A 24500-nucleotide genomic window follows, 5' to 3' on the forward strand; every position below is an offset into this window, starting at 1 on the left:
ATACATGTAAACAGAAGTGAAGTTTGACATGTCATGTGTATCCAATTTATCACAGAGTCCTATTTTCCTCCTTCATACTTCTTCTATTTCCCCTTTTCTCCATATCCATTTCACCCACCAAATCCAAACCAGCACCCTTTCTTGTGGACTGATACACTCTCCTAACAGGTCTCTCCTCTCCTCTTTTAATCCTTTCTCCATCTCACAACAAAACTGAGTTTTAAAATAATGAATGTAATCATGTTTACCTCCTATTTGAAACTTCCATGGTTTCCCATTGCTCAGGATGAAACCCCAAATTTCTCCCATGGCGTCCAAGGCCCTGTGAGAGTGGACCCGCCTTCCTCACCAGCCCCACACCAGCCCCACCACTACCTCTTTCCTGTCTCAGTGTTAAGGCCTCGCTGGTGGCCTGGCTGGTGACCTCGCTGTCTCACCTCAGCGCCTCTCCTGTGCTGTTCCACTTCCTGACACCTCTTCCCCTTGGATAAATTCCATTCAGCTTTCAAGGTCTGGTATAAATATCTCTCCCTCAAGGAAGAATACTTTCACCCCAAAACTGAGTGAGGGTTCTACTTTACATGAGCTCAGAGCAGTCCTTTACTAAACATATGTTTTTTTCTTTTTCTTTTTTTTTTTTTTTAAATGTTTTGGCACAAATGTTCAGACAACAGTAATAAACTTGAAGGAATATTTCAGAGAACTTGGCTGGAAAGGAATTCAACATAATTTTTATGTTAGTCCCCTAACTCCACAGTGCAAAAGCATTCACAGCTTGGGCACTAGAATATTGTTAAGTAGAAATCAATTACACGCAGTGTCTATTTCCAAATCACTGAAAATACTCTGCGATTTCATGTCTGTGTGCTTTGGCACTCATGTTCCTCTTGCTCGAAACCCCCTTCCCTTCCCCTATCCACACCTCTGCCTGAGGAACTCTAGTTTGCCTTCCAAACCGGCTCAACTGTCCTCTTTGTGAAGTCACCCACATCCTTCATGCCCCTCCGAGTTCACCACTCACACCTGCGTGATATGTCTGCACCTGGCACCTGCTCTCTGAGGCATTATTTGAGTCTTATTTATTGCCCTGGTGCTGAGAAAATCAATACACGGTTGTTTCTTGAACATGGGCTTGAACTGTGTGGGACACTAATAGATGAGTAGAAACCCCACCAGAGGAATTAGCAGAAGATGACTTAATGGAGATGAGCACTTCTGAATCAGTGCCAGTCGATAAGGAAGCTGTAGAAGAGGCAGTGACAGAAAATATACTGACATTAGACAGTGTGCAGGGGATTCAGATTATTCAACTGCTTTAGACTTCTTTTAAAACATGGACATTTCAGAGTTTCAGGCATTGAAACTAAAGCAAACCATGGAAGGAGGATTGTTATCATATAGAAACACTTGTAGAGAAATGAAAAAGCAAAACTGTAAGATAAAAATCACCAGGTAGCTCCATAAATTTACACCAAAAGTGTCTGCCTCTTCCTGCTTCCCCTGCCACCTCTTCTACCAACCTTTGCCTCTCCCTTCCTCCTCAGCCTTCTCAATGTGAAGACTGCAGGATGAAGGCCTTTATGATGATCCTCACTTATTTAAAAAAATAGCTGCTCTTGAATCAATTCAACCCCCCCTTGCCTAATTAATTATGTAGGGAATTAATTTCCATATGGAACTGAAGAAATGGAAGTTTGCACTGTAAACCTCTTAGCAATATGAATGTCATACCGGTTGTACCTGTCAGAATTTGGTCCTTGCTGCAGTTTGGAGATTCACATTTAGCTCATCTGTAGAGCTGGTTACATGACTCAAGGGTGACCTTGGGCAGCACATCAATCTGTTTAACGGAGCCCACACACAGGGTAATATGTGGGACTCGGGGGAGCAGATGGCAATGTTGGCAACCAGAACGTTGTTTGTTAGCAGTGATTACAACCATTCCCCCCAGCAGGACTTTTCATGTCTTCATGAGGTCTGTCACACTAAAGAAGGCATGTTGATGGCAGGCGCCCTGCAAGTGGTTAGGGAGGTACAATCAGCTGACTCAGGGTTGGCCAGCCTTAGAATTACCTAGGCTTAGAATTACCTGTGTGCGGGGAGCAGAGGACATTGTCCTTTATGATAAACAGGCTGGTTACCACAGCCAGATTTGGGACACTGGGAACAGGATTCCCGACTCTCATTCCACTCACTTTTTCTACAAAGGTAATGATCCAAGAAGTCAAGTGTGCTCATTAAATTGATCCCTTTCTGAGTCTAAAATTACTACCCCACTGTTGCCCCACAGCTGCATAAGCCTGGGATACGTGGCCCCGAATTCTGGATGAACTCCAGGACTGACAAAAATAGCCAAGGGAATTTTCTTTTTTTAAGGAAATATTATTTAAAGGAGCATTTTAGTAGTAAGGGAGAGAGCTGCAATTAATTTCAGGCAAATGATTAGAATAAGGGTTCAATGCACATAATGATGAAAATAAATTGCAAACTTTAAAGAAGTCTTTAAAATTATGTGAAACCTTGTTGTTGTTGCCATATTGATGTTCCTTAGAAGGCTTGATTTTGAGACTTTCAGAATATGCTTTTATGCTACAATTACTGTGACATCATATTCCTATTCACCTAGCCTCACAAAACGGGTAGCTAGTAGAATGACACTGTTTGTAAAGGCAAACTAGCTACCAATGGACACAAAATCAAGATGTAGAATCAACTTGATTAACTGCAAAATCCATTCAATATATTTCTCTATTTCTTCAAATTCACTCTGATGTTTTCCAATCCAGTAAAATCTATGTTTATAACAACAACATTTCATCAGGCAGAGAAGGAACTAAGGCTCTAACAATTGAATAATGTTTTAAAATATTATTTTAGACTCACTGGAGAGAGTTTAAAATTAAATTAGTGAGTGTTTCATTCATAAACACTGCAATCCTTCCCTTACCTGTCAGCCCCTCCCCCAACTTCCATCTTAAAGGGCCACTAGGGGGCAGTAAAAAGACACAGTTCTTCTTACTGTTATAAGGGAAAATGAAAAGCTCCAAAAACATTTTCCCGGTGAAAAAACTTCATGCAACAAAGACAATTATACCACTTCAGCAGTATTACATCCAATGGATATATCAAGTCTATAACATGAGTTTGGACTTCTCAGGAGACTGCCTTTGGTTGTATTTCTTTACATATTCCAAGTGACAGGTAAATCTGTCATATCAGATCTATCAAGTAAATCAAGTAAAAGTCCTACTTTATCAAGTAAATCTGTGCATATCAGACCTAGAATAGATGTTAAAATTTATTGTCAAAGAGTGATAGTATACACATCTCTGGTAATCACAAGGTATATAGCCATCTGTTCTCAGACAGAGAGGGTCCTAGTACTTTGCCAACTTTCAGAGGCATTTTATTTTTCCCTCTTTCAAAATGATTAACTATCCAGAAAACTTGAATATAGATAGGTTGGTATTCCAGAAAATACTAACTAGGCAAGACCTTTAGACACTACTTAAGGTGATATTTATAATTGAAGTTGAAAATCTTCCACAAAAACTATAAGGGTGGCCTGGGGGTTACATTCTAACAAGCAAAATAAATATACATAACTGCATTGAAAAAAATCAGACTAGCAATTTCAGGTATCCAAATGGGTATCAAATATACTTGGAAGGCATTAGTGCTAGGTTTTTGCCTTCTTCCCTTATTACTTCTGTAGGATGAAAAAGCAACATTCTGATTTTCTAACACCCACATCAGGCCAATCCAGCAGCAGAACTATGGATCAGCTTCCACTCTATAGCACTTTGCTAGAAATGGTGATGAAATAGAATGGTTCTAAAAAGTGATACTAGAAATAGTCACCAAAGTTAACCTACTATTTTTTTAAAGATGATCTGAGGAGAAGACTTTTTTTTATTGAAAGCCACCAATCTGGTTATTAAAGGAAAAGAAGTTTTGGGGTGTATGTGAAATGGGCAAACAAGGTCAATTTTAGGGTAGAGGATAGAAACTAGACTTTTGGTGGTGATTATGATGAAGTTTATATGGAATTTTTAGTTGAAATATTATGTACACATGAAATATATGTTATAAACTAATGTCACATCAATAAAAATAATTATTAAAAATAACACCTCATCTTGGTTGTTTCTTCTGTTGTGTTTAGTTTTAGTAAATAATACTCTGATAAGCTTGCTAGAAAAATCAACAATGCCACTCATTTGTTTTCATTCCTTTTGGTTGACTATTGATTTTTTAAACCCCCCTCTGCAGCATTTGGCACAAACATGTCAAACTTGACTCCATTTCCTCCTAAAATCATTTATTTTGATACTTTTAGTTCAAAAAGACGAAAGTAGACAATGAAGGCCATCCATTAACCAGGTTCATTCATGTCTCATTTCTCTTACCAAACAGAAATTAGAAAAAAAATGAGAATAGGTTAAAGAAATAACAGCAATTAAAAATTTATCAAAAGGAAATTAAATTATAAAGTAGATTGTCATAGAAGAAAAGTCAGGCATCATTTAGTCCTAATTGACCTTTCTATGATGCTAAAATGGATTTCAGATGAGAAAAATCTGTGAAATAGATAATTAACTTGAAAGAGAATTTAAAGGTAGCCTCCTTTGGAACTTACCATCCTTTTCCTATGAGTTTATATATAACTGTGAAACCATATACAGGAAATTTCACATCAAATCAAAACATCAATATATTCTGGAGGCCTATTAAAATATTCTAGATACTATATAAATTTAGATGCACTGAGATAGATGTGTTTTAGATAAGATCTTTGCACTGGCATTACTATACTAGAAAAATCACTGAATGTGCTATTTTTAAAATGCTACTTACTATAACTCAATATTCTAAAATGTGTGTGTTTTCATAGGGATTATGATCATCCTGGATTTAGAAAATTACTGTGTCAAAGATTGTAGTTATTAAAGGAAAATAATTTTGTTTTAGTGCTTGTATATTTCAACTATGTTTTTATTTTGCATTGTTAAGATTTTTAGTCATTCCTTTAAGGAAAACCTCTAAAATATTTGTATGGAAGTAAAGGAAGGAAAGAAGTCAAAAATGGAATATGTGATGGGCCACAATTCCATAAAATAACATGAAATTTGTTAACGTATTGTGATGGTTAATTTTTTAAATTTAAATATTTTATTTTATATAATTCTTACATCTTTTTTCATCTTTGCACAATGTATGCATTTTCATTTTGGTTATATTCCCCATACAATTGCACCCCCCCCCCCCTTATTTTGACTCTAGTCCTTCCTTTCCCCGCTCCTCCCACCCCCCACCCCGTAGTGTGTCTCTGGTTTATAGTTGCTTGTTGATTTTGATTTTTACTTTGTATTGATTAGTCTTTTTCCTGGTCTCTTATTTAAGTTTTCTAAATTCCTGCTACGAGTGAGACCATCCGGTATTTTTCTTTTTCTTTCTGACTTATTTCGCTGAGCATGATCCCTTCTAGCTCCATGTGATGGTTAATTTTATGTGTTAACTTGACTGGGAAAGTTGACCCAGGCAGCAGGTAAAACATTATTTTTGAGTATCTCTGAGGGTGTTTCTGGGGAGTTTAGCATTTGAATGCTGGTTGACACTAGGGAGGTAATCAGCCTGAGGATCTCCTGCCCTCCCCTAAAGAACAGTGGCCTTGCCATAAACAGTTCACTTTTTTCTAGTATAACTTCCTGTTCCTGTGGATAAGAACATTTTGGTCTCTTGGTCTGTGGGTCAACCCATAGCAAGTCAGTACTCGGCACTTACTTTGCATTAGCAGGGCTGCAGGTGGTCAGGTTAGCCAGGGCAAGAGCTGCAGCTTCTCCGACCTCTTCGTTGTCACTTTTCAGCAACTGAATTAGCTGTGGAATCCCTTTGGAAAAAAATTAAAGGTGACTTTACAAACATCCATGTAAACAAGAAAATGGTAACTTAAAAATGTTCAAAATAGGGTTTTCTGGCTTGCTTACCCTGGGTATTGAAAACCTTTTTGCTATCCGTATTCTCACACATTGCTGAAATTGCCTGGGAAGCAGCAATTTTAGTTCCATCGTTTTCAGAACCCAAAAGGGCTATAAGGCACTTTTCAACCTCTTGTTCATGAAAAAACTTCCTATTTTCAGCTTTCAACATCCAAAAGAAAAAATATTAGAATTTTTCTGTAAAAATTATGGAGTATACCTCCTCCTCAATCAAAATACGATGGGAATTCAAACTATTTTCTAACTTAGTGACAAGTAAACTTATATATATATATATATATATGTATACATATTTAACCTTTAGAGCATAGCAACTGTGCAAAACAAATCATGCATATTGAATTTTTTTATTCCTATATATGATACCAATACTACAGCAAAGAAAATATTATAGGAAAGTGGCAAGTCTCAGGTTTACAAGAACTTATTTAACACTAATCATTATTTCCTGAATGGTGGTGTAGTCACACATGCTATCTTCTCATGAAGGCTAAAAATCCTGTTTATCTGACGTTTATTTAAAATACAAAACCCAAAATTTGAAGAACTACTTAGAGTAAGAACTGGTAAGCTGGATACTCAAGAGGAGAAAGTAAAAATGAATATGATTCTGTCTTAAGGAATTTATAATCTTACATCAAAGACACCACAATTACCTCCTAAATTACATTATATGCTGACAGAGCAGAAGTTGAAATAAATTTTTTAACTGCTGAATTACCATAAGCATAATATAAATACACTTTAACATTATTTTTTGAGAATATAATTTAATACATACCATGATATTCACCTCATTATAAAACACTAAATTAAGAATCAAAATATTTTTAGTTTTCTTTTTGTTACCTAAATTATTTTCTTTTAATTTGGTATTTTTTTAATAAATGACAATCTTGCTACTAAAGCAAAGATTGCATTAAGCTAAACTAGAACATTAAAACCTAATTTTTTGTCTTGTGTCCTATAGTTAATTACAAATAAGTTATTATTTATTAAAAGAATATATTGGAAAAAATTAAGCAAACAGTTTTAATGTTATAAGAGATGACAAAGACTAGTCTGACAAGCTTACAAATAATTCCTTACTAATTTATTTATAAATAAAAAACTTTTATTTATTTATATTTTAGTTTTACATCATTGCTCATTTTTAAACAATATTTGCATCCCCCCCCCCTCAGGTGTTGTCCCCATAGAGTTTCCTTCACCAATGCACCCGTGCACCATCACCTCAGTCCCCTGGGCTCCTCCCTCCTTCACCTCCTGCTCCTCCTCCTCCCCTGCAGGATGTCTCTGGTTTGTAATTGTCCGTTTTTGCTTTGTTGTGTTTTGTACTTTTATTTTTTTACACAGATGTCTTATTGGGTTCCTCTATATTCCTGCTGTAAGTGAAACCATCTGATATTTTACTTTTTCCTTCTGGCTTATTTCACTGAGCATAATTCCTTCTAGTTCCATCCATGTTGCTGTGAATGGCATGAGTTTATCTTTTTTGATTGCTGAATAATATTCCGTTGTGTATATCTGCCACATCTTATTGATCCAGTCACCTATTTTTGAGCATTTGTGTTGCTTCCAGGTTTTACCTATTGTAAATAGTGCTGCAATAAACATAGGTGTACAGGTGTTCTTTTGAATCAATGTTTTTGTGTCCTTTGGGTAGATCCCTAGTAATGGAATTTTTAGTAGACTGAAATGGTAACTCCATTTTTTGTAGACTGAGGAACCTCCAGACAGCTTTCCATAGTGGTTGGACCAGTTTGCACTCCTACCAGCAATGAAGGAGAGCTCCTTTTTCACCACATCCTTGCCAACATTTGTTGTTGTTTGTTTTTTTTTTTGATATGTGCCATTCTTACTGGTATAAGGTGGTATCTCAATGTGGTTTTAATTTGCATATCATTCAAAAAACTGTCATAGGTTTGATTTTTCCATTAACTTACCTTCATAAAGTCAATTTACATAATTAAAAAAGATGAGTGTGATATATGTTCTTAGGATATTTATATAAGAATACTTTGTAGCATTAAAATTTGCAAAAACATTGATACTAATTTAGATAACATCTTCATGTGAAAACAATTCGTTACTTAAACATTTTTAAGCTAATTTTTTTCTCAGAATTATGTACAGGATTTATTGCACTAGGTTTCTATTTTAAATTTAACATCTGACTTCTGTCTTCTTTTAACAATGTTTTTTAAAAAATCTCTCTTCGATAGAGGTAGTAGCAAGTTCAGATTTCACCATATTTGCAAATGCTGTTGGCCTTTGTTCATCTGATACACAGATGTATGCCAAGAGATCTGGTCATAACTAACACTGGCTAAGTTACTCAAGATTTATAAAAATAACTTAAATACTACAGGCAATTAGTTACTCAGCTCTTCTGGGAGTGTTCTCAAAAGTCCAGCTGTGTTCACCAAACCTCAAAAGCGCTGACTGCTGAGTGGTTATAAGAGATTTATAAGATGAATTAACATATTAACCATGTACCTTCACTGAACTGCTACACCAAGAAGTATTTATGTTTTAATTACACAGATAATGAAGATGGCAAGGTAATTATGTTACTAAGAGAGTAATGTTCTCTAAAAATAACATTTATTCAGTATCACAAAAATAAAAAAAGTGTTAGGTTTTATAACTGAAAATAAATCTGCATGCAATGATGCATTTCTTCACTCATTCTAGGAAGTTGCTATTGTGCTACCTTTGTTCCTGCTGAGATGTTAATGCCAGTTCATAAACCTCATGGCAACATGGTAATTAACACCTTCCTTCTTTCAATGTCAAAGGCACTCTGATTTGGGATTTCCACAATGGGGAGGCATGTTAAAACTTTACTCAACAAAGAAAATTAAAGACTGTGTAGTATGTGTTTTTTCCACCGCATTTTTGACACAATGACATGCATTATAAAGGATATTAAAATGTCTGATGATGAAGGAAAGTAAAGAGAAAATGTTGTAAATGAATACTGATGACTATATTGTTCTTAACAGTACAATGAGCAATATGTTAAAACCCTAAAACTTCTGAATGGAGTTTTCTGTGGAAAGTTATTTCAAAACTTCTTCAAGATTATTTGCTTCCCATACAGAAATACTTAGCTAACCCTCACTAAGTTTTTAGAGTTTATTGATTGTTGCTAATATATAAACTAAGGCCGTCTAGTTATGTTGACCAGGCTTGTTCCCCAGTCAAGGTCAGGTCAAGCAACAGTTACTATAAAATGGATTAGATGAAAAAAATACAGGTAAGATCTGAAAAGAAAGCAAGTCTAAAGAAAGATGGGACTAGTTGGGGTCTGTCTAGGTAAAGGTATCATTATGAGGAAAAGAAAACAAAATTGGAAAGTAATCATGTAGATGGGTACATGTCAATATATTGTAGGGGAGGAAAGGAATTTCCCCCTACTCTTCTGGGTTCTTCCTGGGTCTGTCAAACAATTGTCCTAACCACCCTTTAGTTGTTTCAGGATATCTTCACCTCTCACCTAGATTACTGCAGCAAGCCCCCTCCAGATCCTTTTGTGTCTAGTCTCTATGTTTCCAATCTCTACACTTTGCAATTAGGAAACCTACTTTCCATCCCTCCTCTGGCCTTTATACACACTATTTCTTCTTGGAGCATTGCTGACCCTCCCGATTCCACCAGGACCTTTTTTGCAAACTCAATTTCTATGATTTCCTCTCAGCCCTCACTTGTAAATCACCTTATCCAAAAAAACTTATCTGACCCAAGTCCGTATTAGGTGGCCCTAATAACCCTAATAACAGGGTGATCCTGTTCTTCCATCATCAAGCCCATTAACACCATCTTGTGATTGCCTGTATATTTACCTGTTTATTGACATAAACCGGGGGCTTACTAAATTATTAACAAATGAATTAATAAATAGGTCCACAGAAGTTATAACTCACTCATAGTCACATGCCTAGGTCATTGCAGTGCTAGCAGTAGAAATTGAACACCAGAAACTACCCAGTGCTCTTTCTACTCTTGAGTCCTATCATAGATAACAGGGCTGAACAATATGAAAATGGCTCAGAAACACTAGACCAAAGAGAAGCTGAGATATGCAAAAAATATTTAGGTTTGACCTTGTCACATGTTTTCCCATTGTCTTGTCTTTTGAGTTAAAATAGCTGAAAGGATCTGGAGCTAGATGGCAAATAGGACAGTATAAGGTTTAAGTTAGTAGGCTGTTGGAAAAGTCATGACATATTTGACTAGCAAAATGGGTCATGACTTTTCCGACAACGCAATATTTGATAGAATAATATAAGCAACTTTTTCCAATATTAAAAATCTTAATTTTATAGCCTATGAATTTGGCATAAATTATAACTTATAAGATCCTTGTATACTAGTTTTGTATGAGACTGAAATTTGGCTTATTGCATTCAAACTTAGCCTTGAGGAAATCCACGAGGGGTTGCAAAGGAAACGTTTCCTATAATACACACATAGACATATATACAGATGTGAGTATATATGTTTAGAATATAAAGTAATTTAGACTAGTAAAATCTATAAGACTTTACTATAAATTTTAATCTATAAATTTATAAGAGGAGTTATTGGAAGAGGGAACACAATCATGTCTTTTTTTAAATAAAATACTCCAAATATAAATAAAAACTATGATTTCATCTTCAGTGCTTGTGATGTGATTGATTTCTCACATTTTACAGATTTATGTCAACATATCCTGTCATTGAAATGAAACTGTGCTATGTATGTAGTATGAACATATTTTTCAAAGTTATATAACATGGAACTGCTAGACTCTAGCTGAAACTTGAAATTACTATATAGATATCATTCCAAATGTGGATTTATTGAAACAACTCTTTGAGACTCACAAACAGCACATGCCATCTGTGTAACTGCAAGATCAAAAGAAATAAGGGCTTAAAAAATAATTTAGGAATAAATTTTTTAAAATGATAGGATTACAGTTAAATAAAATGGAAATAATATCCATGACAAAACAATCTCTACATTAACCCATCAGCATTGAGATGAATTTGGCCTTAATATGTATAGTACTGCTCTCAAATGGTCATATAAACACAGACAAATACTCTACTGTTTAATTAAACACCAATCAAAATCAAGAACATGTATGCTTAGTTTGTATAAAATGAGACATACAATTATATGCTGCTTTAGTGATTGCTTTTGCTGCATTCTTCTGAATATCAGGAATTGCAGAGTTTTCTGCAAATGTCAGGAGCTTCTTAAGACCCCCCGTCTGCTGAATCAGCGCCATAGTATCCATATCATCAAGGCAGTTGGCTATCACTAACAGCGCTTCTATATGAAGGTCATTCAAGTCCTAATAATAAAAGTAAACACAACTGTAGAGAATTGCACTAAAAAAAATTTATACCCTCAAAATTTACCAGAGGAGGAACTGAGGTCAGTCAGAATATAATGTAAGTAATTTTGTTGTGACAGAGGCCCAGGAAAGCAGTTGTGTTTATTAAAGTGACATCACTGTCCCTAACCATTTGTCTCATCTTTTCTCATTTCCCCCAACCACAAAATGTTTTATAGGTAGGAAATAATTACTGGAAACTTCCAGTGAGGATAGCCAAATGAAGTTGTTTAGACAACTATAACAATGTGATCTAGACTACACTGTCCCAATAACCTTCAGGAATAAAGGTTTGGGTCACCCTACAGATAAAGAATGAAGATAAGTTGAAATACTTGCTCAGGCAAAGGGAATATGGAATGGGTATAGGAAGAAGAGAACTGTAATTATATAATTGTAAATGTATAGACGAGAGAACTGTAATTGCCATGAGTATTTCTTCTTAATTTTGTTATAAATGTACATGTGTGGATAGGAACTCCTTTTTTCTCCCTCTCTTATCCTCTTATGCAACAGAAGATGTACTGATGCTATAAAATAGTATTTTTATTAATTTTACATCATGGTATATAAGTTACAAGATATCAAGGTGAAGAGTATATCTGATTCAAGCACATTGCATCCTCCTCTGGGGAAAGGTCAGGTGGACATGGGGTCTCGCTACTGTCTTTGTTGTATGGGTGCCAAGTTGACAAGGAACAAACTTGCAATAGTTAATTTTTATGTTTTAACCTGGCTAGACCATGGTATCTAGATATTTCATCAAATACATTTTAGATGTTTCTGAAAAGGTATTTTTAGATAATACATTTAAATCAATACAGTAAAGCAGATCACTGCTTTTCTAAACCAGAAGATTTTAAAAGTTGAGGTGTAGTTCACATGCATATATTAGTTTTATGTATACAACATAATGAATTTTGTATTATATATATATATATATATTGCAAAATGAACACCACAAAAACTCTAGTTAACATCTGTCATGGTACATAGTTATAAAACTTTTTTTCTGCTGATGAGAACTTTTAATATCTACTCTCTCAGTTACTCAGAACCTATTTAATTGGAAATGTGTACCTTCTGACAGCCTTCAACCATTTTGTCCAACCTACACCTCTCTGTGCTGCCTCTGGCAATTAACAATCTATTCTCAATATTCAGAAACTTGGTTGCTGCTGCTGCTATTGTTTTAGTTCCAAAATACATGTTCGATCATACCGTATTTGTCTTTTTCCGTCTTATTTCACTTAGCATAATATCCTCAAAGACCATCCATATTGTATAAATGACAAGATGTCCTTTGTTACCATGGATTAATATTACAATTATCTATCTATCTATCAATCAATCTATCTATCTATAACATTTTCTTTGTCCATTCACCCATCAAAAGACATGTGCACATCCCATCAAAAGACATGTGCACATAAGTTTCTGATACTTGGTGCTCTCATTTCATTCAGATAAATACCTAGAAGTCAAATTGCTGGATTATATTCTAGTTCTATTTTTAACTTTTTAGAGAAACCTAGATGATTTAAATAATTATTCTACAATGATCTCTATCATTCATTGGACTTAATCATGCTGATAAACAATGCCACAATAAGCAAAATCATTCACTATACCTAATACCATACTTAAATAGAACACAATTTCATTAAAAATATTTTACAATTTATATTCTATCACAACCTTTAGGAGATACAATTCCTCATAGTTGAATGAATAACTCAATACCTTAGTTTCTAGGATCTTAATAAGTTGGTCCACTCCTTGATTGTCTCTTAGCATTACTCGTGACTCCTTATCATTTGTAACAATACCTAATGTTTTGAGAGCCAACAGCTGAATAATTGGATATTCTGAATTCAAGAGTTCTAATATAGGAGGGATTGCATTTAGCTCTGGAAGTGTAGCTCGACACTGAAAATCCTGCCATGAAATACAAATGATCAAGAAAGTAATTTTTAAGGCAATATACCATGTCAAGAATGAAGAAAATTTATTTTCTAACAGAAGACATTATAAAATAATTTTCCCATCTTTTTATTTCAGATGCTCTTCCAAAGTAACTCATAAATATAAGCAAACCTGCAAGTGATAATACACAGTATTCACTTTAACTATGTAGACATTGTCAATAATAAGAAGCTGACATGATGTATGACTTTGGTAGTATCCATTGTTTAATACACAGCAAATTCCTATTACTCTAAGCAGCATTACAATAAAATCTATGAATGATACAATACTTTTCACATTCTATATCCTATTTTAATTATTATTTGATAAGATTAACTGATGACATTAATTCCTTATTCTCTTCATCCAAATGAAGCATGCATGCCAACTGAGCATGCAAACTGATATCAGGTTTATCTCTGATGCTAACCTTTATTTAAAAAATATACAGTATGAAGGGGTCTTTAGTCTAGACAAGCTGTTCTGCATCTTTTTTTTTTTTTTTAAAGATTTATTTATTTATTTATTTATTTAATACAAGCACTGGGTACAATCAGAAGCCTGGGAGGGTGAGAGAATTCGCCAGAGCCAGAGCGGGGAACAGAACAGGCAGACTGACGAAATACACTGCTGAGGAGAGCAGCAGGCACGACAGGAGAGGTCTGCTGCGCCATATGGGATCCTCGCTGGAGGCCGGGGTTCGAACCGACGCTGCAGAGGCTGCAGGCAGCTTCAGCAGGCCAACACTCAACCGCTGCGCCCCCAGGGGAGGCCCCTGTTCTGCATCTTGTGTCTGTAATTATGAGTGACTGGTGGGGAGAGGGCTTGGATGGAGTGAGCAATGGAGAAAACAAGGCAAAAAGCCAGGAAAGTCCCAAACTCTGGCTGCTAAACATATTAAATGGAAGCATGTAAAAGAGTACCAACGGTGGGAAAGGCCCCGCTTAAGGCTTACCTTTCCTGTTTCCACCCTTCCATTTACCTCTATTGTCGGCTTCCTTCAGACATAATAATTGAAAGTCACTGTTTGTCATGGATTGACTTGTGTGAAAAGTAACATAACTGGAGCCATATTAAAATAGGGCCATAGAAATCAATTAAGGAAAAAGCTGTTTCACTATTGTCTTTAAACTGGAAGATGACCCTGGGACTGGACCAACCCCCAACATCCCAACAATAAGGAGAATGTCCTGTTTGAAAGGACTGATAAAGAAAAAATTTCTCCCCTTTTTTTTTTACTATTACCCCTTCCACCTGTCCATTTAACTTGTGTCTCCTTCATGTGACCATTAATTGACCCATGACCTCATCCTCCATGACCTCTCTCTTCATTCTCTCTCTGTAAAACCCCCCCCGATCCCTCTTCTAGACATATTTCAGGTTTTTGACTAAATCTGTGTACCTCAAACTTCAGTTCTTTGCTATTCTCAAATAAACATATTTCAGCTTGCTCATTCACCTTGCCATTCTCCGACTTGTGAACAATAATGAGTTTTATTCATCATACTCAATCCACTAGGTTTTCACCAATAAATAAGCCGAATCCAAGATCTTATTCACTGAATAAGGTATATATAGTAAAGTTGACCTTTAAACACACAGATTTAACTGCTCAGGTCCACTTATTCATGGATGTGCTTATAAATAGATTAGGTACATAAACTGTGGGTATCATTAAATATAATAAAGCATTTCCTTGTGATTTTCTTAATAGTATTTTTTCCTCTAGCTTACTCTATTGTGAGAACACAGCATATAACACATATAATTGCAAAATTTGTGCTAATCAACGACTTAGGTTATCAACAAGGCTTCCTGTCAACAGCAGGCTATCAGTAGTTTTCAGAGCAGTGAAAATTTGTACTTGGGCTTTTGACGGGAGGAAATGACACCCATAACCCTCATGTAGTTCAAGGATCACCTAGTTAGACAAATATACAGTAACCCAGGTTAAACTTAGTTCAATACAAAAATTAGATTTCCTGATTTAGATGAAATACATTTTATCTAGTATAACTCTGCCTTAATTTGCAAGCCATTCTTATCCCCTTAAAATTTAAATATGTTTCTCAAATTCCCTTTAATGGGAGATAATTAATTATAATATGTAAAAAATGAAAGGTCTCTACACTAACATTCTATTACCTTTTCTCTGAATATCTACTGAATAAGTACCAAGAAGAACTGATTAATCAAAACTGATGAGTTTTAAAAAGATTTTTCCCTTTTTTATGCAAAAAATAAATTCTGTAATCAGCTCTTGTCAAAACACATTCTCAGAACTTGCTCTTACCTGGACCAAGTTGTAAATGCACTCAATAGAATTCTTCTTCACATCAGGGTCAGGGCTGCTCAGCAGTCTGACGAGAGGCTCTAATCCACCGCATTCAAATATTTGCACTTTGCTGGTGTACTCAGCAGACATGTTTGCTAGGCAAAGACTAGCAAACTCATGGATAATCACTTCTTCTGTATTTCAAAAATAAAGAGCACGAGTATGCTAAGTCCTCATTCAACCACTCCTCTACAGCATGCTTAGAAAACCAAAGCTCCACAAATTATACCTTGGTTGGAGCCCAACTTGGTTTGAGAATTTTTTTCAATATTTTATTTTATATAATGCTTACATCATTTTTCATTTTTGCACAATGTATGCATTTTCATTTTGGTTATATTCCTCATACAATTGCACCCCCCCTTATTTTGATCCTAATCCTTCCTCTCCCCGTCCCTTCTCCTTCCCCCCCCCAGTTTGAGAAATTTTAATGACAATTCATAACTGGTATTTCATGAACTATTTTCAATAAGTAGTTTAATTAAATGTAAAAAAAAAAAAACACAGTTCCAGGTCTTAAACAGAAGTAAGATGCAAAGTTACCTTCTGGAGCCAGCTGAGCAATGACAGAATTCAGGATATCCAACTCCCTTAACAATTTTTTAACATCACCTACAAAAAATGAAACAATATCAACGTTAGTTAATACTAATAATGACTGTGTGTTGAATGGCCCTTATGAGAGAGGTACTATTATTACCTAATTTTACAGATCAGGGTAAAAACCACACAGGAAGAAAGCAGTGGGGTCAAATGTGATGCCTGGGTCTGTCTGATTCCACATGGACTCCAGCCCATGTTCCTTGATCATTGAGCGCACCACCCCCGAGACAGGAGAAAACACAACCTCAGCAGGGCCAGGCGGGCCTCCAGAGCCCATCTTTACAGCTGACTGACTGGCCCCACACTTGATCACTGTATGATAGTAATTCTTACTTCTGTTGTGGGGAGGGAATTCAAAATTTCGATTTTAATAAAATTTGTATAGAATGCAAATATGAATTATCCTGAGTCCTTTTTCATTAACAGAGCTGGTTTACATTTTATATGATTAGCAGAATTACCAAAAATGCTCAAAGATGAGTATGTTGATTTTTTAAAAGTTAATTTTTGTATTATTTAATTTGGTCTAGTTAAGGTGAGACAGTCATGGCCCTACTTCTTGCCTGTTATTCCTTGTCCCCTTTTTCTGAGAAGACATAGCTGTTCCTTCTGTTTGCAATTTTTCTTCTTGATCAATTATCTTCATATATAAGCCAATATTATCATCACCAGAGTTTTGGAAAAGTTCTCTTAGCCACAGCTGAAGCAGATGGTGTCTGGGTGATTTGTTCCTCATTAACCGCTGGGTAGACAGCACTTGGCTTTTATCAGGCAAGTTATCCTGTGGGATCCAGGGATGTGGCTGTTCTTCACCCTGTCAAAACCCCTCTGCTGTCTCTTTCTGTTTAATGTGGCTAAAAGAGGGTTAGCTGTAATTCTGAGAATACACCTGAAAAGAATAATTAAGCTTCTGGGAATCCTAGTACCCTAATGTGAAGGACAACCTTTTACAGTAAGCACTCATTTAAAAAAGCAAAAGTACACTAACTCAGGCATAATAGTCAGATCTTTCCACACATTCTGGTAAATGATATAGAAGTGAATCCTTTGCAAAAATGTGCTGTTATTCCTCTTCTCATTTGTAGGGGTTCACTCTGTATTTTTTGGAATGGATTTCATGAAGGTCATTCAAAAGTCTATGCCTGCATGCTTGAAGAGAAATATTCATGCGTTTTCAGATCTCCAAGTACTTTCTCCACTTGGTATTCAAAATCACCCTCCATATACTTCACAGTTTCTTGGGTGACATTGACTATGAGGCGAGAAGACTCATACTCTCTCTGTGCCTTCTTCTTTCTCTGCAGATCCACCCCCACAGGGAGAGATCACCCTGCTGCATCTGTGTGTGATACTTTGCCTCAGTCCCCAGAAAAAATTAAATGTTTTCTTCAGAGGGTTCTGTGCCTTAAAATCACCCTCTGGATATGAATTCAGTCCAAATAGCAAGTGATAATCAACAATAACCTAGTAGATCTACCCACTAAGGCTTTAAAAGATTCACTAGCAGTTCTTATAAATTGTTGTCACAGTTGATCAATTTGTTTTTCTGGGTTTTTTTTTGACACCAGATTGTTCAATGCATCTTTTCTTTCTTGAGGCTAAATCAGTCAAAATAATGGATACATCACTACTTCCATTAAATATCTGTGATCTCTGTCCCTGTGTTTCTCAACAGAGACCACTCTCAGAAATGGCACTAAGTAGGAACTCTGACTTGTGGTTGAGCCACACGAACACGCTCTAGCTCAACAGTGTGACACAGTTTAGGTTGTTGCAGAACGGCTAGCACCTTCACTTCCTGGGGGAACGTCATGCACTTTGTTTTAATTTCATTCTTATTCAGAACTTTTTGGTTTCATAATATCAACCATATAATTTGTTCCTGACCTCTTACTTTCTTTTACATTTGTTCCTGACCTCTTACATTCTTTTCCTAAAAATGCAAAGTCTTCAGATTGCCTTAAGTGATGTAAAGTCTGGGCTTCAAAGCCTGCTTCTCCTCACAAGTCTCCTGATGTGCTGTCTCTTTAGCTGACTTCATCATGTAAGTCTCTGGTTAAATGACCTTATCGAATGAAATATAAACTGGTAGGTAAAAGAAGACAGCAGTTCGGTTTGGAAGAAAAGATTTTAAAAAGTAAATTAAATTCCTGTTATGTATGACTCAGGTTTAGCACGGGCACATAACTCAATCACACTAGCAAACGAAAAAAAAATAATTAAAAAAATAAAGCAGCAGCAAAAATTTGTAACTGCAAAAGGGGAAGACTGCTCTTGTACAAATCCTTTTAGTACCTGGCATTCTGTGGTTGATCCATAATAAACATAGTGATATCACTGAACACATGAAGACCATAGAAAATAGAAATTTCAGAAAAAGCATGAGTTATTTAAGACTACCTGAAGTTGATGACTTGAGTTTTTGACTGAAGAGGTGCATTTATTTACATATGCATCTAGAAGCAATATTTTTCATGTGCCCATCAAATGAGTAGTTGTTCATTTTTTATACCAAGTTTCCTTGAATGAGGTGTTCTAGCTGAGAATATGTAAGGTGAAAAGTAGGATGACTGTAGTGATTTCCCATGACAGAGAAAGAGACCAGTTTATTCCTACCAGTCTGCATTTCATGTTGGAGCTCATTCTCCACTGAGAATGTAATTATGAATTATAAGTATTTACTCAGCTAACTGAAAAATCCCACCATCTTAACATGAAAATGACCTACAAATGGAAACCATCCTGTTCATTAATCAGGAACTGCCTTTATTAGCATGGCTTGGTCACACTGATATTCTCATGGATATAACAGCATGATTTACTAATACTGTTACTTTAGTATATTAAAAATAAAAATATTCAAGCAAGTAATGGGGCTGACTTAAGAAGTAAATACATGTAGTTTACAGTTTCAGAAAAAATAAATGTATTAAAACTCTTCTAGGCTTCATTTAGTATAAAATACATATGAAGTATAACTTACACAAATGCATACACATGACATTACACTAACTCAAGGGGAAAACTTTTAAGAGACAGTGATTGATTTACCAGCATTGTAAGACTGGAACATAGCACCTCATCGACTTTGAAAGTTGTCACATGGATATATTTAAATACATTTTTATACTTAATTGTTTTCTTAACATATGAAATCATACTTCCTTAACTTTTCATTATCATTGAAGTCAGTTTGAATAAATTTAAACAAGTCTGTTAAAGTTAAATGTACAAGGATAATACATTACATGAGATTATTTTAGCAATTTTTAAAGTTGATACTTACTGTTAGAAGTCAGGATTCCAAATATCATATTAGCATTTCTTCTGACTATTTTGTCTTCATGGGTGAGCAGTTTTGTTAAAGGTTCCACAGCTCCAAGTTCAAGGAGGGTTGTTTTATTTTCCTCACCTGATATTATAGATGAAAGAAAATCATACATGGGCACCAAGATCATCAAATCTGTGTCTTTCCAATATCTTACTTGCCATTTGCCTTTCACATTCCTTTGCCTCCACATTTATTCCTCTCAGAATAAACTTTAGAGTACAGGCACGAGGACATGTGCTGCTCCCTGCCCCTCCCTGATGTCTACAAAGCCAAATGAGGTGTTCTTAGCTCACACTGATCTTCAGAGGGTTTTGCCCTGGCCACACCAATGTTAACTTCTCATTCCAGTTATCTTATCCCTCTCTGCCCTACCTTATTTTCTTCATACAAGTTTATGAACTTCCATGCTTTGTTTGTCTACTCTACAGAAACTTCACTTTCCAAGAGTGCTGATACTTACGCTGTTCTGTGCTCTCCTATCCTCAGCATAGGACAGCACAGTGCCCGCTATTTTTGCAATGGCAACATCAATTGCATAACTGCATAACTAATTTTAATAATTAACACACATAAACCCCACTTTAATTTCAAGAGTATGTGATGGAGTTGGGGGCCTACTTTTCATCAGTGTGATTACAGATGCTATGACGTAATGCAAGGTGTGCCTGTAGGCAGCAGCAGATGCATGCACAGAAGTGAAATACCAGGTAAGTGAGGACTCCTTTTCTGTGGCAAGAGGTCCCAGAAACAGAAGGTTTTAGGGTCAGAGTCCACTCTAACTGTAGAAGCAGTTTGTCTGCACCCTAGTGAGTTGGGTATGATTCTACAAAGTTTAGAATAACATGTAGGTCCTGGTTAATTACAGCTTTTCAATTTCACTGGAATATGAAAATAGAGGTTTCACTCTCAAAATTAAATTGATAGTATAAGAAAGTCATTCTAATTCCCTTCACCTTATTTTTCTCATAAAATTGCTTTATACTTTAAACTATAGGTTCACATTCCAGTAACATAGTTCTTAGACACAGACTAGATGTTCCTATAGCCCATGGAATTTCCCTGTAACTAAATGCTCAAATGTGTCACTGAATAAGAACAGGCTGAAATATGCATTATTAACTATTTTAAATTTCCTTTTCAAAACTTCCACAATATTTGGATTTTAACAGTTTTAAAAGTAACCTTATAATCTGGGAGTAAATTTCATTCTGTCATGATATAGCAGTCTTTTTATAAATTGTTGAATTTTATTTGTCAATATTTTGTTTAAAATTCTTAAACTGTATTTATGAGGCATACTGATCTGTAGGTTTCTTATCTTGGAATACTTTGTCAGTTATGGGTCTCATGGTAATTGCAGTTTCATGGAATGAATTGGAAAGTAGTCCATATTTTTTCAATTTTAGGAAAGCACTTACATGTATAATTAATTAGTATTGTTTCTTCATCAAGTGTTTGATAGAATCCATGAATGAAAACACCTGGACCATGACTTTTCTTTGTGAAAAATTTAACCAGAAGTTTCAATTTCTGTCACTTTTCTGGTATTAATACAATCACTCCACCTTTCTTTTGACTAGTGCGGGAATAGCATTTATCTACATTTTATTTTCTTGTTGTTTGTATCATATTCTAAAACATTGTTTTAAGGTGGCATGTACTTTGATCTTGTTTTTTTTTCCCCCAATATAACAGTCTCTCCCTGTTAATTGTGGACCTAGATCATTTACAATTAATTTTTTTTTAAAGATTTATTTATTTATACAAGCACTGGGCACAGTCAGAAGCGCAGGAGGGTGAGAGAATTCACCAGAGCCAGAGCGGGCTGCGGAGCAGGCACAAGGACCGAAGTACACTGCTGAGGGGAGCAGTGGGCGGCAGGAGAGGTCTGCGCGCCATGTGGGACTCTCCTCGGTGGCCGGGGAGCAGCCAGGGATCGAACAGACTCTGCAGTGGCTGCGGGCAGCTTCGCAACCCAGCGCTCAACCCCTGCGCCATCGGGGAGGCCCTCATTTACAATTAATTTGATTACTGATATTGTTAGGTTTAAAATATACCATCTTATAATTTTTTATACATCCCATAATATTCTATGCTTTCTTTTTCTTCATTTCTACCTTCTTTGCATAAATTGACTATTTCTCCTGACTCCATTTCCATGGATGGCTTATGTCATATTATTCTTTGTTTTGGTATTTTATTGGTTGTATTATTGAAATCCATCCTTAATTTATTGCAGTCTATTTTCAAGTGGTAGTTACCACAAGCACATACTTTTACTACTTGGCCATTGTTCTTGCACATATAGTATAAGAACCATATGAAAGTATACTTCCTCAACCCTCCTCCTTTTGGTACAAATGTTTTCCCAGATTGTACTTACACATTTATTTCAGATTGCAAATATATGACTATTATTTTTGTTTACAACAATCATTTTGCCGTTTCAGTGATTTGAATAAGAAAAATCTTATATGTTATTCTTAGTGTTCTATTTTTATTCTTTTGTGTAGAACCATATTAGCATTTGGTTGGTGTTATTTTTCTTCTACCTGAATAACCTGCAGTACCATAATTAGCACTGCGCATCTATTTGTAATAAAATCCTTTGCTTTTGGATGTCTGATACTTTAATACATGCTTTTTTGAAAGAATTTTCACTAGGTATAAAATTCTAGGTTGAAAGTTTTCATTTTTCTTTCAATACCTTAAAGATGTTGTTCCTCTGACTTCTTGCTTGCATCATCTGTGATGATAATGCTCTTGTCATCCTTATCTTTGTTCCTCTAAATGTAACATTTTTCCTCTAGTTTCTTTTAAGATTTTATCACTGGTTTCAAGCAATTTTTTGGGCAAAAGAGTCTTGAAATTTGTTCTGGGACACAACTGTCTGGAAATCATTTGATCCTTTCAGCACTTGCTTTTAATGTTTGTGTTTGGTACTGGAGCAGCGCTCAATGTATAGCTAATTATTTTTACCTATTGAGGTATGACTTTTCAGTGTTATCTACAAAATGATTGTGTTCTTGGGAATAAGTCACTTGCCCAGCCCACATCTAAAAATAGGGAGTTATATTCTGCCTATTTGAAGACAAAATATTAAGAAATCATTTAAATTCTTCTAAATGGGAGATTTGTCTTTTCTCTCCCATCTATTTACTTACATAAATATTTATTTACATCAGAATAAACTTATACTTATTTTCTACTTTGAGTCTGTACGCTAATAGTACTTTATATTTTTTGTTGCTTAAATCCTTCCAGCTTGAACTAGTGGGAGTTCTTCAGCTCTTATGACACAATTTTTTAAGCTACAATAAAACTGTCAAAGTGCCTGTTCTACCCAGTCACTAAATTACTCCTTAAGATTAAGTTAAGCACTCAGTGAGATACATTACTTTTAGGTAGTACACTAAGTGGTAAGTCTGGCTGTCAGAAAGAATATTTCTGATAGGATGTAAGTTAAAGACTAGGGGGACAGTGCCCATTATGCAGTAAATATTTTAAGAAATTAATGAAACAAACTGAAAACTCAAACCTTTTAAAGCAAATCTATAAATTCCTTCACAAGCTTTTGCCAAAATTTCCTCTTCTGGAGAATTAAGCATTAACACCACAGTTGCTACATTTCTGCTTTCAACTGTTAATGGATCGAACTGAAATGCAGGAAGAAAAATATTAGGTTCACAATTGAGCCTTAAAAAATCCCATGAAAAAAATAAGTGTCTTGAATGTTAAACAAAACATAATCATACCAAAAGGATGTGGTCACTGCCCACTAAGTTCATTGCAAAGTTTATTTTAAAAAGCATCACTGGTAGGGAGGTAGTTGTTAACATTGGTGACTGTGGAATTCCTGGAGTCTGGCGCGAAGAGCAAAGAATTTTGGAACCTGACAGATGAGTCTCTCAATTTAACCACACAGAATCAAACAAGTCACTTAGGTTGCTAGAATTTCAGTTTCCCTTTCTGTACAATAGACATAATAATACCTATCTCAAAGCATTAAGGGGAGCATTGAAGAACACATGTAGGTAAAACACTGGGCACATTATCTGACAAACAATAGATGCTTATAAAATAACTTCTGTAATTCTTAGTTGTTACACAAGAATCCTTGAGTACCTGAATGTACTACATGCCCTGACAGTGTCAATAGCCAGTACCTACTTTCTAACCATTACACTCTTTCTAGAAAAGCAGGAACTACATATGTAAAAAACAAAACAGCATGGAATAAAATAGAAAACTGGATAATTTCTGGAATGGGGAATTTGCAATATATTGATAGTATAAAGAAAATATATAGGAATTTAAAAAGATCTGTTTCCAGCTGTGAGATCTTGGGAATTCATGTGTGTTTGAAATTAGCAACAACATTACTCACCACCCCCCACCACAGGTACAAGACTATCTCTCCTTCCCTTTCCTAGTCAAAAAAATCTTATAAACTGTTTACTTTTCTCCATTTTCTCACTCTCATTTCCTGCTGAACATCTCCAGTCTGAATTTTCCCTTCATCAAGTCACTTAAATAGTTCCCACTAAATTCATCCTCTGTGATCACCATTCACCTCCCACTTCTTGAAAGTTTTATTTGATTTCCAGAGATGAAAACAATGAAATAATACTTGAAACTATAGAAACTTATAGATTATTTTTCTGGGTAAATATTCAAAAATTTTTAAAGATTTATTTATTTATTCAAGAACCAGGTACAGGTCAGATGTGCGGGAGGGTGAGAGAATCCACCAGAGACAGAGAGGGGAACAGAACAGGCAGAAGGACTGAAATACACTGCTGAGGGGAGCAGCGGGTGAGACAGGAGAGCTCTGCCCTGCCATGTGGGTATCTCCACAGCTGGCAGGGATCA

General features: G+C 35.6%; 1 protein-coding gene across 1 annotated transcript in view; it reads right to left on the reverse strand.

The window, feature by feature from the left end:
• LOC311183694 (armadillo repeat-containing protein 3-like) overlaps nucleotides 1-24500 on the reverse strand; it is a gene marked incomplete at both ends in the record, with an annotated part of 45501 nt that overhangs the window by 14994 nt on the left and 6007 nt on the right. The window contains 8 exons of the mRNA XM_084253238.1: nucleotides 5785-5890; nucleotides 5988-6140; nucleotides 11166-11349; nucleotides 13135-13329; nucleotides 15653-15828; nucleotides 16238-16306; nucleotides 19584-19709; nucleotides 23167-23284. Of these exons, the coding sequence (XP_084109364.1) occupies nucleotides 5785-5890; nucleotides 5988-6140; nucleotides 11166-11349; nucleotides 13135-13329; nucleotides 15653-15828; nucleotides 16238-16306; nucleotides 19584-19709; nucleotides 23167-23284 (1127 nt within the window). The remainder of the gene's footprint in view (nucleotides 1-5784; nucleotides 5891-5987; nucleotides 6141-11165; nucleotides 11350-13134; nucleotides 13330-15652; nucleotides 15829-16237; nucleotides 16307-19583; nucleotides 19710-23166; nucleotides 23285-24500) is intronic.

The sequence above is a fragment of the Talpa europaea genome, assembly GCF_964194135.1.
Source record: "Talpa europaea genome assembly, chromosome: 14".
NCBI classification, from domain to species: Eukaryota; Metazoa; Chordata; class Mammalia; order Eulipotyphla; family Talpidae; genus Talpa; species Talpa europaea.